The 18,818-nt window shown below is 42.8% G+C and overlaps 1 protein-coding gene across 2 annotated transcripts in view; it reads left to right on the top strand.

Moving 5' to 3' along the window:
* Positions 1-339: 339 nt before the first annotated feature.
* Positions 340-18,818, top strand: part of PRRX1 (paired related homeobox 1) — a 68,662-nt gene continuing 50,183 nt past the window's right edge. Inside the window, exon 1 of one of the 2 annotated variants that reach the window (XM_008575253.1) lies at positions 340-742. In XM_008575253.1, the coding sequence (XP_008573475.1) occupies positions 502-742 (241 nt within the window). In that variant the 5' untranslated portion in view covers positions 340-501. The remainder of the gene's footprint in view (positions 743-18,818) is intronic. The other variant, XM_008575252.1, reaches the window with a different exon arrangement.

The raw sequence follows: 18,818 nt of genomic DNA, 5'->3' as shown, positions 1-18,818 counted from the left end.
TCTCCCACCCCTTCTTCTCTCCTCTTCTGTTTGCCTAACTCCCCCGCCCTACCGGCCTCCCCTTTCCTCTCTCTCCCTTACTATTATTTTTGGTGTGCGCGTGTGGACGCTTTTGAAGAGCTGGAAGGGAATTTTTTCTCCTGACTTGAACACAGGGTGACTTTTTAATTTTATTTTTTAGTGTGGATTATCTCTTTGGACTGCGCCGGATTTGGCTTCAGGAAAGCAATCAAGGCTGCCGAAGGCTCCTGGTGCAGAACGCTGTGCTCTGCAGAAGGGGGTCCCCCGCCCTCTTTTCCACTTTTTTTTGGGGGGGGGCTTCCTCTCCTTCCCTCCCTCCTTCTGTCTCTCTCTCTCTCTCTCTCTCTTTCTCTTCTCTCTCTCTCCCTCTCCACTCCCCCTCTTTCTTCCCCACTCGGCTCCTCTCCCCCCTCGCGCCCACAGCGTTTGGTGTTGATTCGAGCGGGAAGAGGGGGGTGGGTGGGATCGGAGGGGGAGACCATGACCTCCAGCTACGGGCACGTTCTGGAGCGGCAACCGGCGCTGGGCGGCCGCTTGGACAGCCCGGGCAACCTCGACACCCTGCAAGCGAAAAAGAACTTCTCCGTCAGTCACCTGCTAGACCTGGAGGAAGCCGGGGACATGGTGGCGGCACAAGCGGACGAGAGCGTAGGCGAGGCAGGCCGGAGTCTGCTGGAGTCGCCGGGACTCACCAGTGGCAGCGACACTCCGCAGCAGGACAGTGAGTGAGGGGCTCATGCCCACGGGTGTGTGTGCCTGGGACAGAGGGCGGGGGTCCTGCGGCAGAGCGGCGGGAGCGGCCGGGGGTCAGGGGGGCTGAAGGTCGGGGGACTAGGAGAGGTGGTGGCGGTCACCGGAGGAAGGGCCAGTCACAGGGAAGTGGAAATGGGTGAGAAAAGGAGCGCTCGGCTGAGGAAGTAGCTGAGGCGGACGCTGGTGAAGAGGCTCCGAGGCCCCGAGACGCAGGAGGGACTCTGGCCGCCACAGACTCTTGCTTAAGCCGACCGGGCTGCGGCTCCGTGTCGGGCGAGCGCGGCTGCCTGGTCATCCGCAGGCGGGGCGACTGGGCCAGGCTGGGAAAGAATCTCTGCGGGACATAAACTCCGGGGGATAGCCCTGTTTGAGAAAGCAGCGGGTTAAAGATGCTGAGTCGGGTTGGGAGGGCTTCTGCAGGGTGGTGTCTGCAGGCTCTGGGGAAGGCATCGCTCACGGAGAGAGGGACAGCGGCTGCTCCGGCTGCCCACCCCGCGTGGGCAAGAAAGGCCTGGGCGCGCCGGAGAGGCCGCGCTGGAACGCCCAGCCGGAGTCGCCAGAGCTGCTCTCTGCCCCCTGCTGTCGCCTCCACCTGCAGATGGGTTTGAGACCCCCGCAATCAAAAGCCCGGCTGACTCAGGCAAAGCAAAGGGACTGTCCTTTAGGGGTGAAACCAGAGATCCTGCCCCTTGTGATCCTGAACAAGAGAATTGCATCCGGGAAGAGCGGGCTTCAGAGCCGAGGCCAGTGTCAGATTCGAGGAGCTCTCCCTTTGGGCACCTAGACCTCCAGAAGAGTCCACGCACATCTCCCTGCCCCATCCTCACCGTCTGATATCGCGCCCAGTGAAAAGCTCGCCTCGAGTTATTAACCGTGCCTTAAAACATGACTGCAAGTGTATCCCGCCATCTCTGAACGTGTAACAGACTTGTTACCTGGCTCATCACAGGTGACAGAGGGCCGGATACACATAGATATTTCCTCCTTTCCTCGAGGTTGCAAGAGTTTGAATTTGGCTAGAATTCCTAAAACGAGGCTGGTCGCTTTCCATGTCATTTGCTGATTGCTATTCTGTCTTCAAATTTGGAATCTGTAGAACCAGATCGTAGGCGACACACTGTGGTTGGGAAGCCGCCGGGGACTGGGGAATGGCTCCAGCGAGACCTGGGCCTGGCGCCGCCAAGGCAGCGCGGCGCACGTGGCGACCTCTGGGGCGTGCGAGGACAAGCTCAGGGTTGCCGGAGGAGGAGTGGGGACCGTGTGTCCCAGGAGAAGGGGACGAGACTCTAGAAATGAACCCGCGTGATACTCCAGCGCATCTCAGAGTTACAAGGAGCAGAGGTCCTGTGGGGAGAGGATCCGGAAAGGAAACTGAGGCTCCGAGGCCAGCCAGGAAGAAGATCCTCTGCAGAAGGAAGATCGACAGACAGCTTGGAGCGAAGGTAGCAGAATGCACAGCGAGGGGATAGGAATGAAATGACCATCACTTCAGGCTTGGGGAAATTGCCGAGGACACACACAGACACATGCACCTATCCTTGCTTCCCAGAGAGATGGCTAAGGGACCTATTCTGCCAACAAATCGTTTGTTGCTTTTAGAAGCAGCATGTCTTCAAACTCCTTCCTCTCCTCCAGGATGAGAACAGGGGACACTGATAAGATTGGTGATAGCAAGTGCCCAGGGGACCCTAAGCCTTAGTTATTGGGTTCCCATCAATAGTTGCCTAGAAAGCTGCTGTGAGCTACTTGGAAGTTAGGCCGCGGGGCACAGTGGGCGCGGGGCCACAGTGGGCCTCCAGCCTGCGGTGCACAGAGAGGCCCAGAATGTGAATCAGGGAAGGAGGGAGTCTAGGGACAGAGGAGGGCTAGAGCAGGGCTCCCGGCCTGCAAGGGATTGAGGGGTAACACCAGGAGTCCAGCGCTTTTTGCAGCTGGCTGGGAGTCTGCTGCAGGGTGGGGAATGGTAATTTCCTTCAGAGAGAAAAGGAATACTGAAAAGACGCCTTTGACTCTTCCAGCTATACAGAAAGTCCTTATCCCTGAACTTTCTAAATTTTCCTTTTGGCCAAAAGTAGCAAAACATACTCCACTTGCACCTTCAATATTATATTCTTAATTTAGCAAAATTTTAAATTACAACCTGGGCTGAGTATAGCAAAGAAGAGCTAGGCATTTTCCAAAGTGTGGGCTTCTGGCTAACCTCCCTACTCTCCATCAGCAATTCTGTTTCCCCACCCGCAGTTGATACACACTCCACTTTCCTCTCTAGAGAACGACTTCTTTCCCCCTTTACTGATTCTCTCAGCCCAGTAAATTTCTCAAACTTCTGAGTTCAAATACCTTAAGTGTTTAAAGAAAGGGTTCCTCAACATCGTTAGCAATCCAATGGCTAACGGGGAAATGTGGAGTGTGAATAGGGTGGTGGTAGAACCAAGACAGGGAGAGAAAGGAAAGAGGAACAGGTAACAAAAACAGGCAGACCTACTCCTATGAAGACAGTGCATCCCGCTGTCATTTCTTAATCCGAACTTCGAAAAAAAAAAAAAAAAAAAAAAAAAAAAGCGCCTGCCTTCCACGTTCCCAACCTCTAAATTAGTGAAACCAGATTGTCCTAATAAGACCTTTTGTTGGAAACACATGTAGTCATAAAAAGGTAGACGGAAAGTCAATTAGACACGCGCGCGCACACGCACACACTCACAAGCTGGTGCTAAGTGTGCACGGGGCGCAGCTGGGTCCCGGGCTGCGGCGGGACGTAAATGCAGAACAGCGGCGCGGGAAATCGATTTGTCACAAAGGGAGAGGTGTAAACGCGGCGCGAAGGAACTGCCCGCCCAATCCGCCAGCCACCTTCTCTGGGGCACAGCTTCGCCAACTGCTCTTTGCCAGAGAAACGCCCAGGAGAGCGGGAACATTTTCTAGGGCACTTCCCAGTTGGAATTCGCATCAGACTATCCATTCCCCTAGTCTCAGTGTTTGCAGTAGCTGTGGCGCCAGAAATTTTCTTACGCGGCACCACCCTGAGACTCTGGAGCCCGTGCTGGCACTCTGAATCTGGGCCTCAATTATCTCTATTCGAGAGGGGAACAAAAAAATATATATCGTTTTAAGGGTAGCCTGGAAATTTTTCTCTTCAGAGAGGGAAGTGAAATCCAGGATCAAGGGAGGTCACTGAGTCCCCAAAGCTGGATGTCAAAGCCAGAGAAAAGATGGTGAATCCTGTTTACTTTATATTCAGGGGCAGGAGGCTGGGTGGCCCCCTTCTCTTAAAATTTGGAGGACTTGACAGTCCAGTAACTCCCGCCAGCTTTGGAGAGAAGCACGACTTCGAGTTTGAAGTGTCAGGGAGGTGGGCCGTAAAGTCCAAGGCTCCAGGTTGCCAATACTCGCGGGGGCTCCAACTCCAAAGACAGGATGAAAACCTTTCCAAGACTCCTGAGCTCCTCTCCCACGACTTAGACATTGCGCAGTCCCGCATTTTGGCTCCGCGACCTTTCTCTGGTGCACTCAGGTCAGAGCGCCGGGAAGCGGTGGGTCACACGGGTTCCTGTAGTTCTTTCGTCTTCCCAAGGGCGTCATCTTAGACTTTACAACACTTTATTTTTGTAATAAATCATCTCCAAACCAACAAGATGTCACACACACCCCCACGCCCTTTGCGAAAAAGGCTAATTCAGAAGCAGCGATGCCTCTCTATTCCGCTGACCCAGATCCGCTCTAATCTGAGCTTTGAAAGACGCTCCGGGCCAGCAGCCACCTCTGCGACCCTTTTCCATTAACTGACAGTTGTAGGTTTTCAACTACAAAGATCCCTAGATTACTTCGATTTTTTAATTTTAAAAGATGTGTTTCTTTTACAATTCTTCTCCTATTCCTTGTTTACCTGCTGCCTCCTGATGCCGGACACGCCACCAAAGCTGACCCCTAGTTCCTGGAGAACTTCCTCCTTGGCGAAAGCACGAGCGCCACGGGTACCCTGTTGTTGCAAAAGTCTGCGCGCGTCTGTCCCTGCATCGCGACCCCCTGCGTGTCTCCAGTTCCTGCCCACTTTCAACCGCTCTGGGAATATGCATTTATTTTTTACCCTTTAGAAGAGATGGAGTTAGCAGAAACCACATGAGAAACAACTTTTTGAAATCGGAAGTGTGTTTGTAGAGGAGATAAGGTTTGCCTTTTGCTTATTTTTTGCAGGTGGTGGAAGAGTTTTTTGGGGAAGAGTAACCCACTCCCTCACCCCACCCCCACCACAAAGAAAAAGTAAAATGTGGGGCTTAGCATCCTCTAACCAAGCCTTTGTAGGCTTAATCAACAGGACTCTCAAAGTGTTCCTCGGAGCTAGAGATAGACATTTACAAGAAATATTTGGATAAGAGGGCCAACTCTGTGTGTCCATATCGTGTCTAAATATTTACAAAACTACCTGTGGGTGCACACCATTGTAATCTGATTGGGCCCTCGTTGGTCGATTTCTGTGTTTTACCCGAGCACCATTCCACCTCTTTGGTGTCCGTTAGCTCCCTTTTCAGAATTACAAAGAGGATGCATATGTCAACCTCATTATTATGTACCCACAAGACTTTGGATTCTTATAAAATCACATAGCTTGGTAAGCAGGCGAACAAAATCCAACAATCTCAAACAGTAATAATAATATCATCAAACTTCCACAATACTCCTTTTCTCTAAATGCTGTTTCTTGTTAAATCAATAAATGCGAAGATACATTACGGAGAAAACTGGCGGAACAGTCTTCGGTGTTTCGGAGTCAGCGGGTTTGTCACATGTGGAAGTTCTTGAGTAAGATGTTTCCATCATGGTCCGAATATTAGTAGATTTTTGGCGTTGTCATTTGTCTAATTTAGTGAGACAGCCTCAAGTAAGTAGTCATACAGACAATTACGGGCTATCGATTTTAGGTTTAAAACGAAAAATTACTATAGTCCGCTGGCCCTGGAACCACTTCTTTTGATTAAAAAGAAAATATATCTGGGAACCCGATTGCAGGGCGATGGCCACTTTAGCACAGGGGAAGGGAGTAAAGGCACAAATGGTACTTGGTTAGGGAAGTTTTATACGAAAGAAAATAAAGAGCACATGTCAGAACAAATCAATCTCGTGCACAAGTGACTTCTCAGAAGAGTTAAAGGACAAGCAGAATCTTAAGGATTCTGCTGTCCCCCCAGTTCTCAAACACAGGAATAGGAGTCTGAGTTGTGACCAGAATACATTCTTTGGGTACTGGATGTCTCAGCCCTTTGCTGCACCATGTAATGAGGAATCTCTAATTCTCAAGAAATTTGGGGTTTATTTTTATCATTATAGATCCCCCGGGCATAACTTCAAGCGAGGAATAAATCTGAAATATGTGTGTTAATTTGAATCCCCAAGATCCAAGTTATGAGAAAGGACAAAGGCAGGTCCTATTCCTACTTTGCTTTCATGGAGTTAGTTGCAAGTGATTGGAAATTTTCTTAATAGGGAAGGAGAAACTCAGAAGCTAATATGGACCTCGCATGGGGGCCTGGACAGCAGGCTCTTTTTGGATCTCACCTTTTTGGGGGGAGATGGGAGGTTGGAGGTGGGTAGGTTGAGGAAAAATTAATTCAGTGGAGAATTTTAACCTTTAAAAGAGAGCCCACAGTACCTTTGGTTTTAACGATCTCGGTCCCTGCCCGTGCAAAGATGCAGACGCCCCTGTCCCACCTCCGCCCTTTCCCTGCATGCGGCAAGTACGCCGAGGCGCCGCTTTCCCGGCGCTGGGATGTGCGGGGGAGCCTAGGCGGACGCACGCTCCCTTGCCCTCTGCCGTCGAAAGGGGGCGCATTCTTCCTAGGCCGGGGCTGGACCTGTCCTGTCTTCACAAACCCTTGGATTCGGGTAGGGCAGGGCAGGAGGGACAGATTAGAAGACTCCTTCACACACGTAGCAAAACATGGGACATACCAATAACGTGAAGACACTTCAGGGACTATATGAATATATCCTACACACAGCGTTTTAACGGAGACATGAAGAGAGCTGGCAGGCGCAACGCCTTCCTTTCCTCCTTTAAAATAAGGGTGGTCAGGATTCCAGGGTGAACAGGACGGGGCTGGAGGGGAGTGGAACAAGACGACCCTGGAGTCAGTGGGTGCTAGGAATGGTGCCTGGGTTCCATGGGGTAAAAGCAGGTATGACCCTGTAGAGATGGGTGCGATTTTTCTGAGTATGAACTGAAGGTGTTTAAAGAAAGAGGGACAGATTTGAGAGATGCAGACAGACCTGGCTGGTATTGGTGAGATGCTACAAAACTGCCACGGAAACCCTCATAATACCTAGAGTCTTTAGATAGGGTAGAAAACCTGACACCCTAGAGTTAGGCCCTGGGGTTGGGATAACACTCTTTCCACCAAAGGCTGAACAGTATCTGCTCCAAGTTTGCGTGTGTCTGCAAATCCAGCACCCAGCACAATTTCCAATCCCCAAATCTGACTCCTGGCCTCCACTGATCCCCCCTTTATGGGCAAGAGTTTCAAGAGACTCACAGGACAGATGAGGATAAATTCTTAACCCCCTCTGTAAATTTTACTTCCTTTCCTACCACACCCTGATATTGGAGGTCAACAAGACAAGGCAACACTGGGAGCAACAAACAGACAGCATGAGTATTTTGTCTTCTTAGCATAAATGGTGGTTAACACGTACCTTCTTCCAAGATTATCTGAGCTGGGGTGTTCACTAGAGACAGAAGCACCAGGCCAAGACTGTAAGGGAAATTGCTTTCCCACAAATGTTTGTCTGAGAATAAGAACACTCGCCCTGTACACTTAATTTCTCATCATCAGTTATGTCATTATATTTTAAAGCACTCATAGGTGCTAGAAGGTGGTATAGTTAGAAATAAGCATAAAAACAGATGGGTGCTTTCCCAGTACTCTAAATACATATCGGGAGGCCAAACCTTTTCCAAGAGGATTCAGATATACAACTTGAAGGCCAAGGGACCCAATTCAATCAAAATTTGAGCCAGGATGTGCTAAGTTCAATCAGCTTGACTTTGGGTAAACTGTAAGACCTAGCCAGCACTTCAGATATGTACAGAGAACCACAGTTTTCTCAAGTTTCCATTGTTCTTTTCCACACTAATTCAGTGCTAGTCTATAAAGAGCCAGGTAAAATTGGTTTGGGTCTAGTGCGTGGTGAGGCAGTCACTGTCCCAGCCTCCTGCTTTTTTGGTCTGCTATCCTTTTCTTCTTTTTACTCTCTCTCTACCCCAACAGTCTGTTCAAGATCTGTGTGCTACAGAGAAAACTGGGAACTAAAAGCTCCCTAAATGATGTTTTCTAGAATTCTTACAAAAGGAGAGGGCTGTTGAGCTCTATTATATGAAATATACCAGGTATCTTCATGTATTTTTCCTCCCTGCTATTTCATTTTATAATGTCCCAGTTAGAGACTTCTTGGGGATTGAGGTTTGGGAGACTGGTTATCATTCTCTTTCCTTTTCAAATAATTCATGAATATATGGAATGGAAAGTTCCAATAGAAATAGGCATTGAATATATACCTATATATATTTTCATATATCACTATTAATTCAGACTGGGAGGTAACATTAAATAATTATGTACATCGTGACTTTCCTTTTTATTTCCTACCAGTGCTACTTCCCTAAATACTGATCTGGATTACAGCAGTTGTATAGTACTGGGGTAGCTGCCAAACTTTTGCCTGTATTCAGTTAATGCTTATTAAGTGGTAGAATGACCTCCCCATCTTTAGTTGAAAGCCTTTTTAATCTGGTCAAAGTACTGGGCACTTTATCCTCTCCTTCCCACATTATACTCTTAGCCTAGGAGCTATCCTCTGGTCCCACCATTTCAATAACCATATATGTACTAATAACTCCCAGTTTGTAGTTTCAAGACCCTCCACTGGAACTGCAGATCCATATATGCAGCTACTTATTTGACATTTCCATTTGAAAGTCACAACTGTGCTTCAACCTAAAAAACGAAACGTGCAAGTAATGAGCTCCCTTTCTCCAATCTGATCCTCTTATAGCTTTTCCTGTTTTCCTATATGATAACATGTGAGTTCAAAACTCAGACATTTCAGACTCATCTTTGACTCTCTTTCCTGTATGCCTCTGCACAGTCATCTCCAAATTCCAGCAAGTTTACCTTCTAAAATCACTTAAATCCGTCTGCTTTTAGAATCTCTACCATATCTGATCTGCACTGCTATACCACCTTCCTAACTCATTGATTCTCCCTGAATCCATGCTTGCCTTCTACATGTAGGGGATGATAGAGTGGATATAGTAGACCCTCAAAGCATATTTGTTGAATGATTGAATGATAAATGCTAGTTTCTTATACCAACACATTTTTTTTTTTTTTAAATCAATGCTCTCTCCTACTTTGGAACTCACAATTGCTTTTCATTCTTTTCTACGTCAAGACTAAATTGTTGATCCTGTTTTGGAAAAATTAATCCCTTAGAGTCATATTTCCACCCCCATTCCAGCAATCTGCCTGATCATCATCACGCAGTGCAGATGGGAACTGTCTCCCTACTGTTCCCTAGTATGCTAGTTAGGCTAGTGTATTTCCTCACGTGCTCTAGTCTCATTTTTTGCTTCTCTGACTTCTCATCCAAAATGTCCTTACTCTGTGCCTGTTTTTCCAAATCTACCCATGCTTCCTTCCCAGGTTCTGCTCCCACTGCACTTCTTTGTGAGACCTTCCCTGAGTGCTTCTTTGCAGACTATGCAAATCCCTTTTCTCAATTTTCTCAATGTTTACTCTAGAAATAATCAGGGACTCCACAAGTATTGTTGAATTGTTTTCTAAATATTTTATGATTGTTAATTAACCTTGAGAATTTTCTTAAAATTAGAGACTTTTGGGGAGAGGATATATTCTACACTGTATAGCACAGCTGCAATAAGCAAATAAATAGATTTTTTTTTTTTGTATAGTGTGGTTCTACTGTTCTTGTAATCTGTAGCTGCAAGTATTTTTTTTTTAATTATAAGAGTAATACCAAAGTTCAATACATACTTATTTTTAGAAAATGGATTATTTTACATTAAAAAATTCAAATGGGAAAATAAAATCACCTATATTCCATCACTCTGAGGTAGAAATAGTTAATAACTTGGTGTTACAATTTTTTCTTTTTAATTTTTTACAAAATGTTGGATTATAGTTTATTAACATTCTTGATTGCTGATTTTTCAGTGGAGGAATTTTTAATCCCATTTTCAAAAATCATGTTTTTCTCAGATTAAAAAAAATACATAAACATTTAACCCTCTTGTTCTTGTCAGAAACATTAAACAAACAAATACACACAACAACAAACAAAAGTTCTCCAGGGAGTATGAGAGGTGTGGCATTACAGTTAATTCCCAGCTTTCTCAAGTTCCAGTGTATACATTTTCAGCAGTAAAGTCCTTTAGAGTAAACAGTTCTTTTCCTTTTCTGCTTGTTCTAGCTGGGAACCTTCCCTAGACATGAGCACGTGTCTCCCTTTGAAATTGGAAAAGCCTGTATAATACCTAAAGGATGTTCCTGGGGCATAGTTAGAGAACTGCTACTCAAAAAACTAGTTTTTACATGGTTTGGTAAGGAAGAGCTCACAAAATGAGTGGGAGAGAAAATACCATAGGGGACTGAACATTTTCTATTATTGTTGATCCCTGGATCTTGATTTATTGAAAAATATTATTATTAAGTGTCATTAGACTCCTACATGCTTTTGTAGAAAAAGAAAGAGGACAACAACATTTATCTCTCTGTACCTTGTAGAATGATGACTAGGTAGGATAGTGACATATTCCAGGGCACAATAGTTGTGTTTTGACAGAGGAAGAAGCACTTATTAAAATATCAAAGACAATACATTTATCTAGACATAAATGTCTACAGTACTCCAGCTTTTATTTAAAGTGATAATCATAGGGAAAATATAAATTATTATTATGAATTCTATTTAAAAATATTCCCAGGCAAATGGATATTAAAACATTTGCCTGCTAAATATATTTTATTTAGGGAAAGTACTAGCAAGTGATATCATGTGGAACAGAATTTTATAATTATGAATTAGATATACTTTAAAATCTTTCTTGTTCTCACAAGAAAGGGAGAACAGAGAGTAATCACCATTTTTGAGAATTAAAAACCACACTTTCCCAATAAAAGTTTCTGTAATTCCCCACATTGCCTATTTCTAAGGGAAGAAAGAAAGAGAACCACCCAGAGAGCACTTTGCCTGTAACCAGATGTGCCGTTCAGCAGCTCTAATCCTCAAGATTGGGGTAAGACCGCAGGATGAATCCTCAACACATTTAAGAAATAAAATGTAATTTAGTTCATTAATCATGGAACAGAAATCTGCAGTTTTGCTAGACATATTTCAAAGACTGAAATCCCTTCTGACAAGAGAAACAGAAAATAATATCACTGCACGTTTGACTGTTACCGTCTGTTCTTAGCTTCCCTCAGGGAAGAAGAGCTTTTTCTGAGTGTGATCATTTTTACTTAGAATATATGAACCGCTACTTAAATTTATATCTTCTCTCTTTCTCTCTCTCCCTCTTTTTTTTTTCTTTATCCCAACGTTCTTCATTCTCAAGGTGGTAGGAATATTTATTTTCTGTACTGTTTTGGATTTTTTGGTTTGGAGATTCAGGGCTACCTTGAACAGCCAGGAAATTCAATCTGTGTTTGGGTAGGTCTTGAAGTACAGTCATTTTAATTGAATTAATATACTCAAACTGTAGGTTTATTTAATTCTTTTCCCTGATTATTTGTATGAACCAATGACTTACTTTGTCATAAAGCATTAACATTAATAATATGAAAGATAAAGTGAGATAAGACATGAAACCGTTTCACAAACTCTAAGAACATACAAAAATGTTATACTTTATAAAGCCAGTTCTAAGAAGGAGGTAAGGCTAGCATAATTATTTTTGTTTTACAGATAAGAAAACTGGCTTGGAGAATTTTAGTAGGCTGCTATGAAGTGACTTGACGCTTGCTTTTCTGATCTTTTAATTTTTTTCATTGTATCCCACTGTCTTTGATGTTAACCAATTTTTTTAAAAAGGCATTATTGTCTAGTCAAACAATACTGAGTTAGAAACGTGGAGTCGAGCATGTCAGTTCCCAACACATTGCCATGCTGCACAAATCTTTTAAGATACTTCTGGCTGATATTCTTCATTAAAAGTGGGTATGTGACTGCCGTGCCTATTTTCTTCATGGGAGTATAACAGGCCAAAAAGAGACTGCGTTTGAGAAAATATTTGAGAAATAAAGGGTTAAACGTATGTGCATTATTATACCATAACAAATCAAATGGAGAGTTTTCTAAATTAATTTACCAAGTAAAGATAAAACAATAAGAATGCATTTTATTCGGTCTCTACCAAGCCCTCAAAAAGTGAAAAATCTTTCATTTAGTTACAGGGACATTAGGAGTTTCCACCCTTTCTACTCTAGATTCAGAAAATTCCATGTTAAATTATGGTTCTACCATTTACTTGCCAATTGATTTTAGGCAAATCTCTGAGTCTCAATTTCCTCATCTATAAAACTGGCACATTAATTTCTATCACACAGGTCCATTGTTTGAAATAATGAGATAACGCAAGCAAACTGCCCAGTATTTACTACCTTGCCCACTGAAGCACTCAACTGCTTGCCCTTTTCCTATTTTCCATTTCCACAATATCTCAGCAAGTATCACTTATTGCGGGCTTGGATATATATTCAATGTGGTTTCCCAGTCAATGTTGGAGGCCATTTAATGCCAGTGAAATTAGGAATATTCCCATACTCCAAAAGTCACACTTTTACAGCATGTCACTTATTGAGTGACTAAGTAGGCATTCATTTGTTTTTTATCTACAGTTAGAAATAGATGCCTCATGACTTTTATTGATTCTTATAAGGCCACCATGAGTGCATGGAAGAGCTAGGAGTTTGGCTCAGAAGTTCCTGATTATGGTCATCCCCTTCAGGCCACTCTTCCTCTCTTCATCATGAAACAATAAAGCAAATCTTCTGAAACTTTCAAATGGGACCAATCTTTTATATTTCCACTTGCATCACCCATCACTGTAGACTTTACAGGGATTGAAGAAGACAAATCCCTTCCCTCTATTTACCTTCCAAATTTTATGAAGACTACAAGACATATGGTTAGGACACAAGGTGTCAAGACTTTTTATCCCTGACCTGACACAGACTGTAAGTTTGCAGGAGGCCAAATGTGTTAAAATTGTCCCTGTAGTATAATGCCTCTAACATAGCACCATCTTACTATTCCACTGAGATTTCTGTAGGGTTTACTTAATTTTTTGTAAATGAATAATACTCACCATGTTAACTGTGATTATACGTAAAGCTGCCATTCTTTTGCCAACTTAAATTTCCTAACCAGTTGAAAAAGATAAACATTCTGTCCTAAGTTTGATATGTGACCTCTTTTCATACATATCGCTTTGAAATTTGATCAGTCTGGAACACATACAGACTGGATTTCTATATCATGAAGCATCTAGGACTCTTATTTTTTGCTCAACAATTAAAAACTAAATCTCCCTGGCATTCTTGGGTAATAGATTGACATGGCTAATTGTGGTACATGTGGAGAAAGCCGATCACTTTGACAGCAGTTTATTGCGAGGGTAGTGTGCTAGAGAAGCAGCTTCCTATGTGCCTTGTGCAAGAGAGAGGCAGGTCATCCTCTAAATAAGCTAAGTGGGTGTTAGGCAAAGATTAGGATCACAGCTCTGTTGGAAATAGCTGTTTTGACATGGAAAAGTATTTGTACGTGTTTACTAAAAAGGCTGTCTATGCTTTGCTATATCATGTAGAGTCTCTAATTGGGGATTTAAATAACTCTGGGTCGTTATTCTCTCTTGGAGAACATGATGTCCTTCCTCATTTAAAGAAACTTTCCTTTGGTCCTTGTTTTTGTCATTTCTTTCTTCTGTCTATGACTCTCCCATGTGCAGTTCATTTCTAGTAATTTGAAGAAAAGAGATAAAGAGAAAAAACAGATCATCTGATTCTTTCTACAATGTGTTTACTCTAATCCTGTGTATCTTAAGTGTATTGCCTGGTTCACTTTCATCAGAATGATTTGGGGTGTCTTAAAATGGACCCACCCATACCCAGTAAATCAGAATCTTCAAAATACATGGATTTTAAATATCCCAGATAATTTTATATATCAGAATTTGGAAATGCTGATCTAGACTTCTTTTCTCCCTTACTATTGGTATAGAATAATGTATTTCCTTGTGACATCAACTGCATTGTATGTGTTTCATTGGAATTTAGTTCTCCCTCAGTGCCAGTCTTATCTTTTTAACCAGGTGCATGCAGTTTTGAAGACAAGGGCAGAGAGGCAGACATTCTATGCCTCAAAGCACTTATGGTGCTTTTCATATTATAGGTGGCTTAACACACAGTTACTGAATAAATGAATATATGAACAAACAAGAGAAAAATAAAGAGCACACATACGATAGCATTTATTAGGTGCCTGGCAGTGTTCTAAGCACTTCAGGCATAAAACCAAGAAAAACAGTTTGCAACTATTGGAGGATGTAAAAATCCTAAGACTAATTTTAAGTGATTGTTATCTCAGAAGAAAAAAAGTGTCAAACTGGCAATCTATCACACAGATACTAATAGTTGCAATTTAATTTCAGTTTTAAGTATAAGTAAGTTTTCAGATGTGATATGCCACATTTAGGAAGTTAAATTTACAGTATTTTATATCTTAAAGAGTACTTTCTTACTTTCAGGTGGTTGATAAAACACAGTTTTTCTAATATTTTGAAATTTTGCTTACTTATTTTCTATGGTCTGATAACATCAAGTTTTAATTTACCTTATTTTCAGATGCTGACTTGTGAAAAGGTTGTATTTGAAATCTCGACATAACTGTTCCAAATGTACCCTGTTTAAAGACAACTAAATTTATTCAATTAGTGAGGTACTGGTCTTGGTACATACTACAGTTATATCTCAAATATACCCTTTTAAGGTATGCTGTGGGGCTCTTGTCCTAAAAGGATTTCCTATTAAATATCAGGCTTTTTTTCTTTTTTCTTTTTTTCTAATTGAGCATATGTAATCATAGATTGCTGTCCAAAGGGTATATTTGTTGGTCTGTCCTAAATGACAGACCATTGAACTAATTAAAAGGAACTACATTTAGAAAAGCAGGATGGGTGTGATTTTAGAAAGCTCAGAGGAAGAGAAAAAGAAGGGAAGACCCTTGCAGAAATGAGAAAGGGCAAAACACAGAGGTGAAAGGCTTTCCTGGAGCCATATTTGCAGCAGAGACCACTACTGAGTTACAGGCTTAGAGAAGCCCATCTGGGATCCTTTGGTGACATGAACTTTGCTCTAGTGGTTTATGACATCACTGGAACCCCCTTGGTGGAATTACAACTTCATAATTCACAGTTAGCTCTTGTTTATTTTGTATTTAATCATATGTGGAGCACACTGGCAGCATACCCAGGGGGACTATGTGGTTATGCTCCTGCAAATCTTGTTGTTGCATAATTAAGTACATCAGAAGTAATTCACCAAGTGTCATAGCATCCCGTATTTCAGACCTTGCAGATGCTGGTCTCTTGTGATTGTCCTGCTAGTTACCGCAGCTGACTCACCTTCTCAGTGAGTTTTCCTTTTGGGAAAACAGTTGCCAAGAAGAGCTGGGGTTCCTAGTTTAAGTACAGTTTTCTGGATAGAGAGCATATTGAGCATATTGCTTCCATAAAAAAGATAATTCCCCATGATTCCCCACTGACTTCTATAAAGTAACTGTGAAGTGTGGTTCTAGTCCTATTAACCTATGGGGATGTAAAATGTATCAATGAGACAACAAAGAAGGTTTCTGGATAGGCAAGGAGACTTTGGATTTGCCTCCATGTTTCTTTTGTGTTTGGCCCTGTAGCTCAGAAATGATTCCACTTAACTAGTGCTTTTGAGTCTCTCAATGGGAGAAAGGAGCTAAAAGAAAGAAGATAAGATTTATTGAGCACCCATCATGGACCATCTGGTGTTAGGTGTTTTATACTAGTTGTGTTGTTTAAATGTTTACAATAATGCTGAGTAGTAGATATTGTCACCCCAATTTGCAAATAGGGCTTTGAAATTCGGAGGCTTAGCAACTTGTGCGAAGCCTCAAAGTTAGTTATCGATAAAACCAGAACTTGTCTTGACCCCTCTAGTATACTGTATTCCATTATCCTGTCACTGATACTCCAGTGTCTAGAAAATTGGAAGAAGGTAGTAGAGTCAAATGGCTTTTTTGTGGCATTTACTCAGTGAAACACTGAGCTCCTGTGACTGTGGTACCAGGCGGTGTATTGGGATCACAAATTAAAAAATGAAAATCACCTTTTGCAAAGAAAATCCCCTGATGGCACTAGATACTCTGATGTCAGTTATGCAGCAAAATTGAGGTTAATTACAGGGCTCAGTGAATTTAATGGAGTAAGTTGGAAAAAAAGAAACTGGGGAGAGCTTTCCTGAAGGTGAGGAGTTGAATTTGCCCATGGCCCTTGCCAACAGTATGACCTTGAACGTGCCACCAAGGCCTTCTGAGCTCTACTCTTATGAAACGGGAATAAAAGAAATATCTTGACAAGTCTATTGAAGATTAAATCTGATATATATGGATCCATCTGTGATCTCCTAATTTGCATCAGGTCTAATACTGGATTGCAAAACATTGAAAAAAAAAAGTGGCTGGTTCTTTTGCTATGGGAATGAGTTTTATTTGTTTAAGTTAAGAATAGAATTTTATTTGAAAGATTCAGACAGTAATTTGTAATTTGGCTGTCTGGAACTAGAAATTCATTTGTCCAAATGCAATGTTCTAAGTGCTGATTAGATTCCCAGGATGCCTCCAGAAGACTAGTAAATGTATGATATAGTTGAACTGTAGTGTTGACGGAAGCAGCTGAAGTGCTGCATCCCAGAAGGAAGTGGCTTTTTTTTTAATCTCCTCAACAGTGAGGAGAAAAAGGATGATCCTTCCTTCTTTACTAATATAGGACCAGTGCTAAGCAAAATTTAGAACTAGATGAATTTAGTCTCTGGGCAGCCTTCTCCAGCACCCCATTTCCCCCCCGGCCACCAATGCCAGCATGAGGTGCTGCTCCCGGTGCTCTCACATCCCCCTTTCCAGCACCCTCACATTGCATGGTTTCTTTCAGGTTGCCAGTGAGGTTTCGGTAACTCAATCATCCTACTCATGCCCCTTATCTAGAGTTCCCTGCCAGGAAGATAAACACAGAGATCAGTAGCTGAATGAGAAATAATGTCCTTAATTGTCCTCATCTGGACAAACACTTAATAAACCCTGAGCCCCTTATGCCCCCATCTTCTGGATTTGCTGATATAACAAAGTCAGAGGCCTAGGTCTAAATCTGTTATGTTTGCAGAACAGACTCCCACTCCACTCTATTATTTCTCTTTCACTCATTTTTCCATCCATTTGACAAATATGTCTTGAGTACCAACTATGTGACAGTCACTATTTTACGTGCTGTGGATATATCAGTGAACAAAACAGACAAATTGCTTTTTTTCATAAACCTCACATTCTCCTGGGAAAGAGGCAATGAAGAAGTAAATGAACACACCCCAAGGTAAATAATTCAATTATGATTAATAATAAGTTCCATAAAGGAAATGAAAGACTTATTTGAGGGAAATGAATGGAAAGAAGGAGTTAACCATGTGGAGAGCAGCGTGAAGAGCCTCCCATGCAGAGGGCGTGAACAGCAAGTGCAAAGGCCCTGAGGCAGGAGCAAGCCCGGTATGTTCAAGGAACAGAAAGTCAATGTGACTGGCAAACAGTGATGGGAGTCTGAGAGAAGACAAAGTCAGAGAGGCATTTAGGTTCAGGTTGACAGGGACTTGTAGGTCATAGGGAGGAGTTGGGCTTATATTCTAAGTGTAATGGCAATGGAAAGCCATTGGAGAGATTTAACCTGGGAAGTTTTATAATGTGATTTATGTGTTTAAAAGAACAAACTGCTGTATGGAGAATGGATGTTAGAGGAGGAAGGAGAAGCAGTTAGGAAGTTATTGCAACAGGCCAGGTGAGACCTGATGGTGTCTTGAACTGGCCGTATGGATGAGGAGCTGAGCAACGTGGTGGGCACCCAGAGTGTGCTTACTATAGGGGCTCAGGGGACTGAAGGGAGCCAGTTGAGCTTAGTAGATGAAGAAAGAAAAGAGGAGACATTGTCAATGAGACTGTGCATCCTGGCCTGGAAGGACTGACCCAGGATGCTTACTTTTCTTAGCCTCATCTTTTCTGTTCCTGTACCAGGTTTTTTCTCAAACTTCCAGTCCTTTCTATGGTGGGCACCCTGTGATAGAGGAGAGGGAGTGGTTGCATGCTGCAGGGTGTGAAATGATAGCAACTTTTTCTTGAGTTAATTACTTGAAAATTTAGAGCCTATAATTCAGGTCCTGCCTATAATTTTCCCAGAAAGGAAAGGTTCTGTTTTAAATTTTGTAAAAGCAGCCCCGTTGTAATTTAGCAAAATACATCAGAAGACAGCATTGCTGAAGACTACAATTCAGATATGTGAAGACTTGTGTAACTGGAAGTTCTTAGGAACTTATTTGTGTTTCCTAGGCCCCTGCTCCTTAGTGTGTATACACTGATGGAACGAAAGGTCAGATATCAGCCAGGGCTTTTCTCCAAACAATGAAATGGCAATCATAGTTCAGATGAGCTGAAATCAGAAAACTACCTGCTGCCAGTCGTTTGGCTAATAAATATTTATTGTATGCAGCATCATGCAAAGGACTTTGAAGGACATTAAAGAAGGGGATGTCATGGCCTCTTGCCAAAAGAGCCAATCATCTAATTGGTGAGATGATTCCAGTACTCTGCTTCACATAGCTCACATTCAGTGTAATTTTAACATGTATACTCCTGGGCCCACTGGTCCTCCAATCCTACTCCTCCTGTTTTCTCTATCACTCCGTGGTACCTCC

This window comes from Galeopterus variegatus, unplaced genomic scaffold, assembly GCF_000696425.1.
Source record: "Galeopterus variegatus unplaced genomic scaffold, G_variegatus-3.0.2 Scaffold1161, whole genome shotgun sequence".
In the NCBI taxonomy this organism is placed as follows: domain Eukaryota; kingdom Metazoa; phylum Chordata; class Mammalia; order Dermoptera; family Cynocephalidae; genus Galeopterus; species Galeopterus variegatus.
The sequence above is the reverse complement of the archived record's forward strand: the minus strand, read 5'-3'. Positions and strand labels throughout refer to the sequence as shown.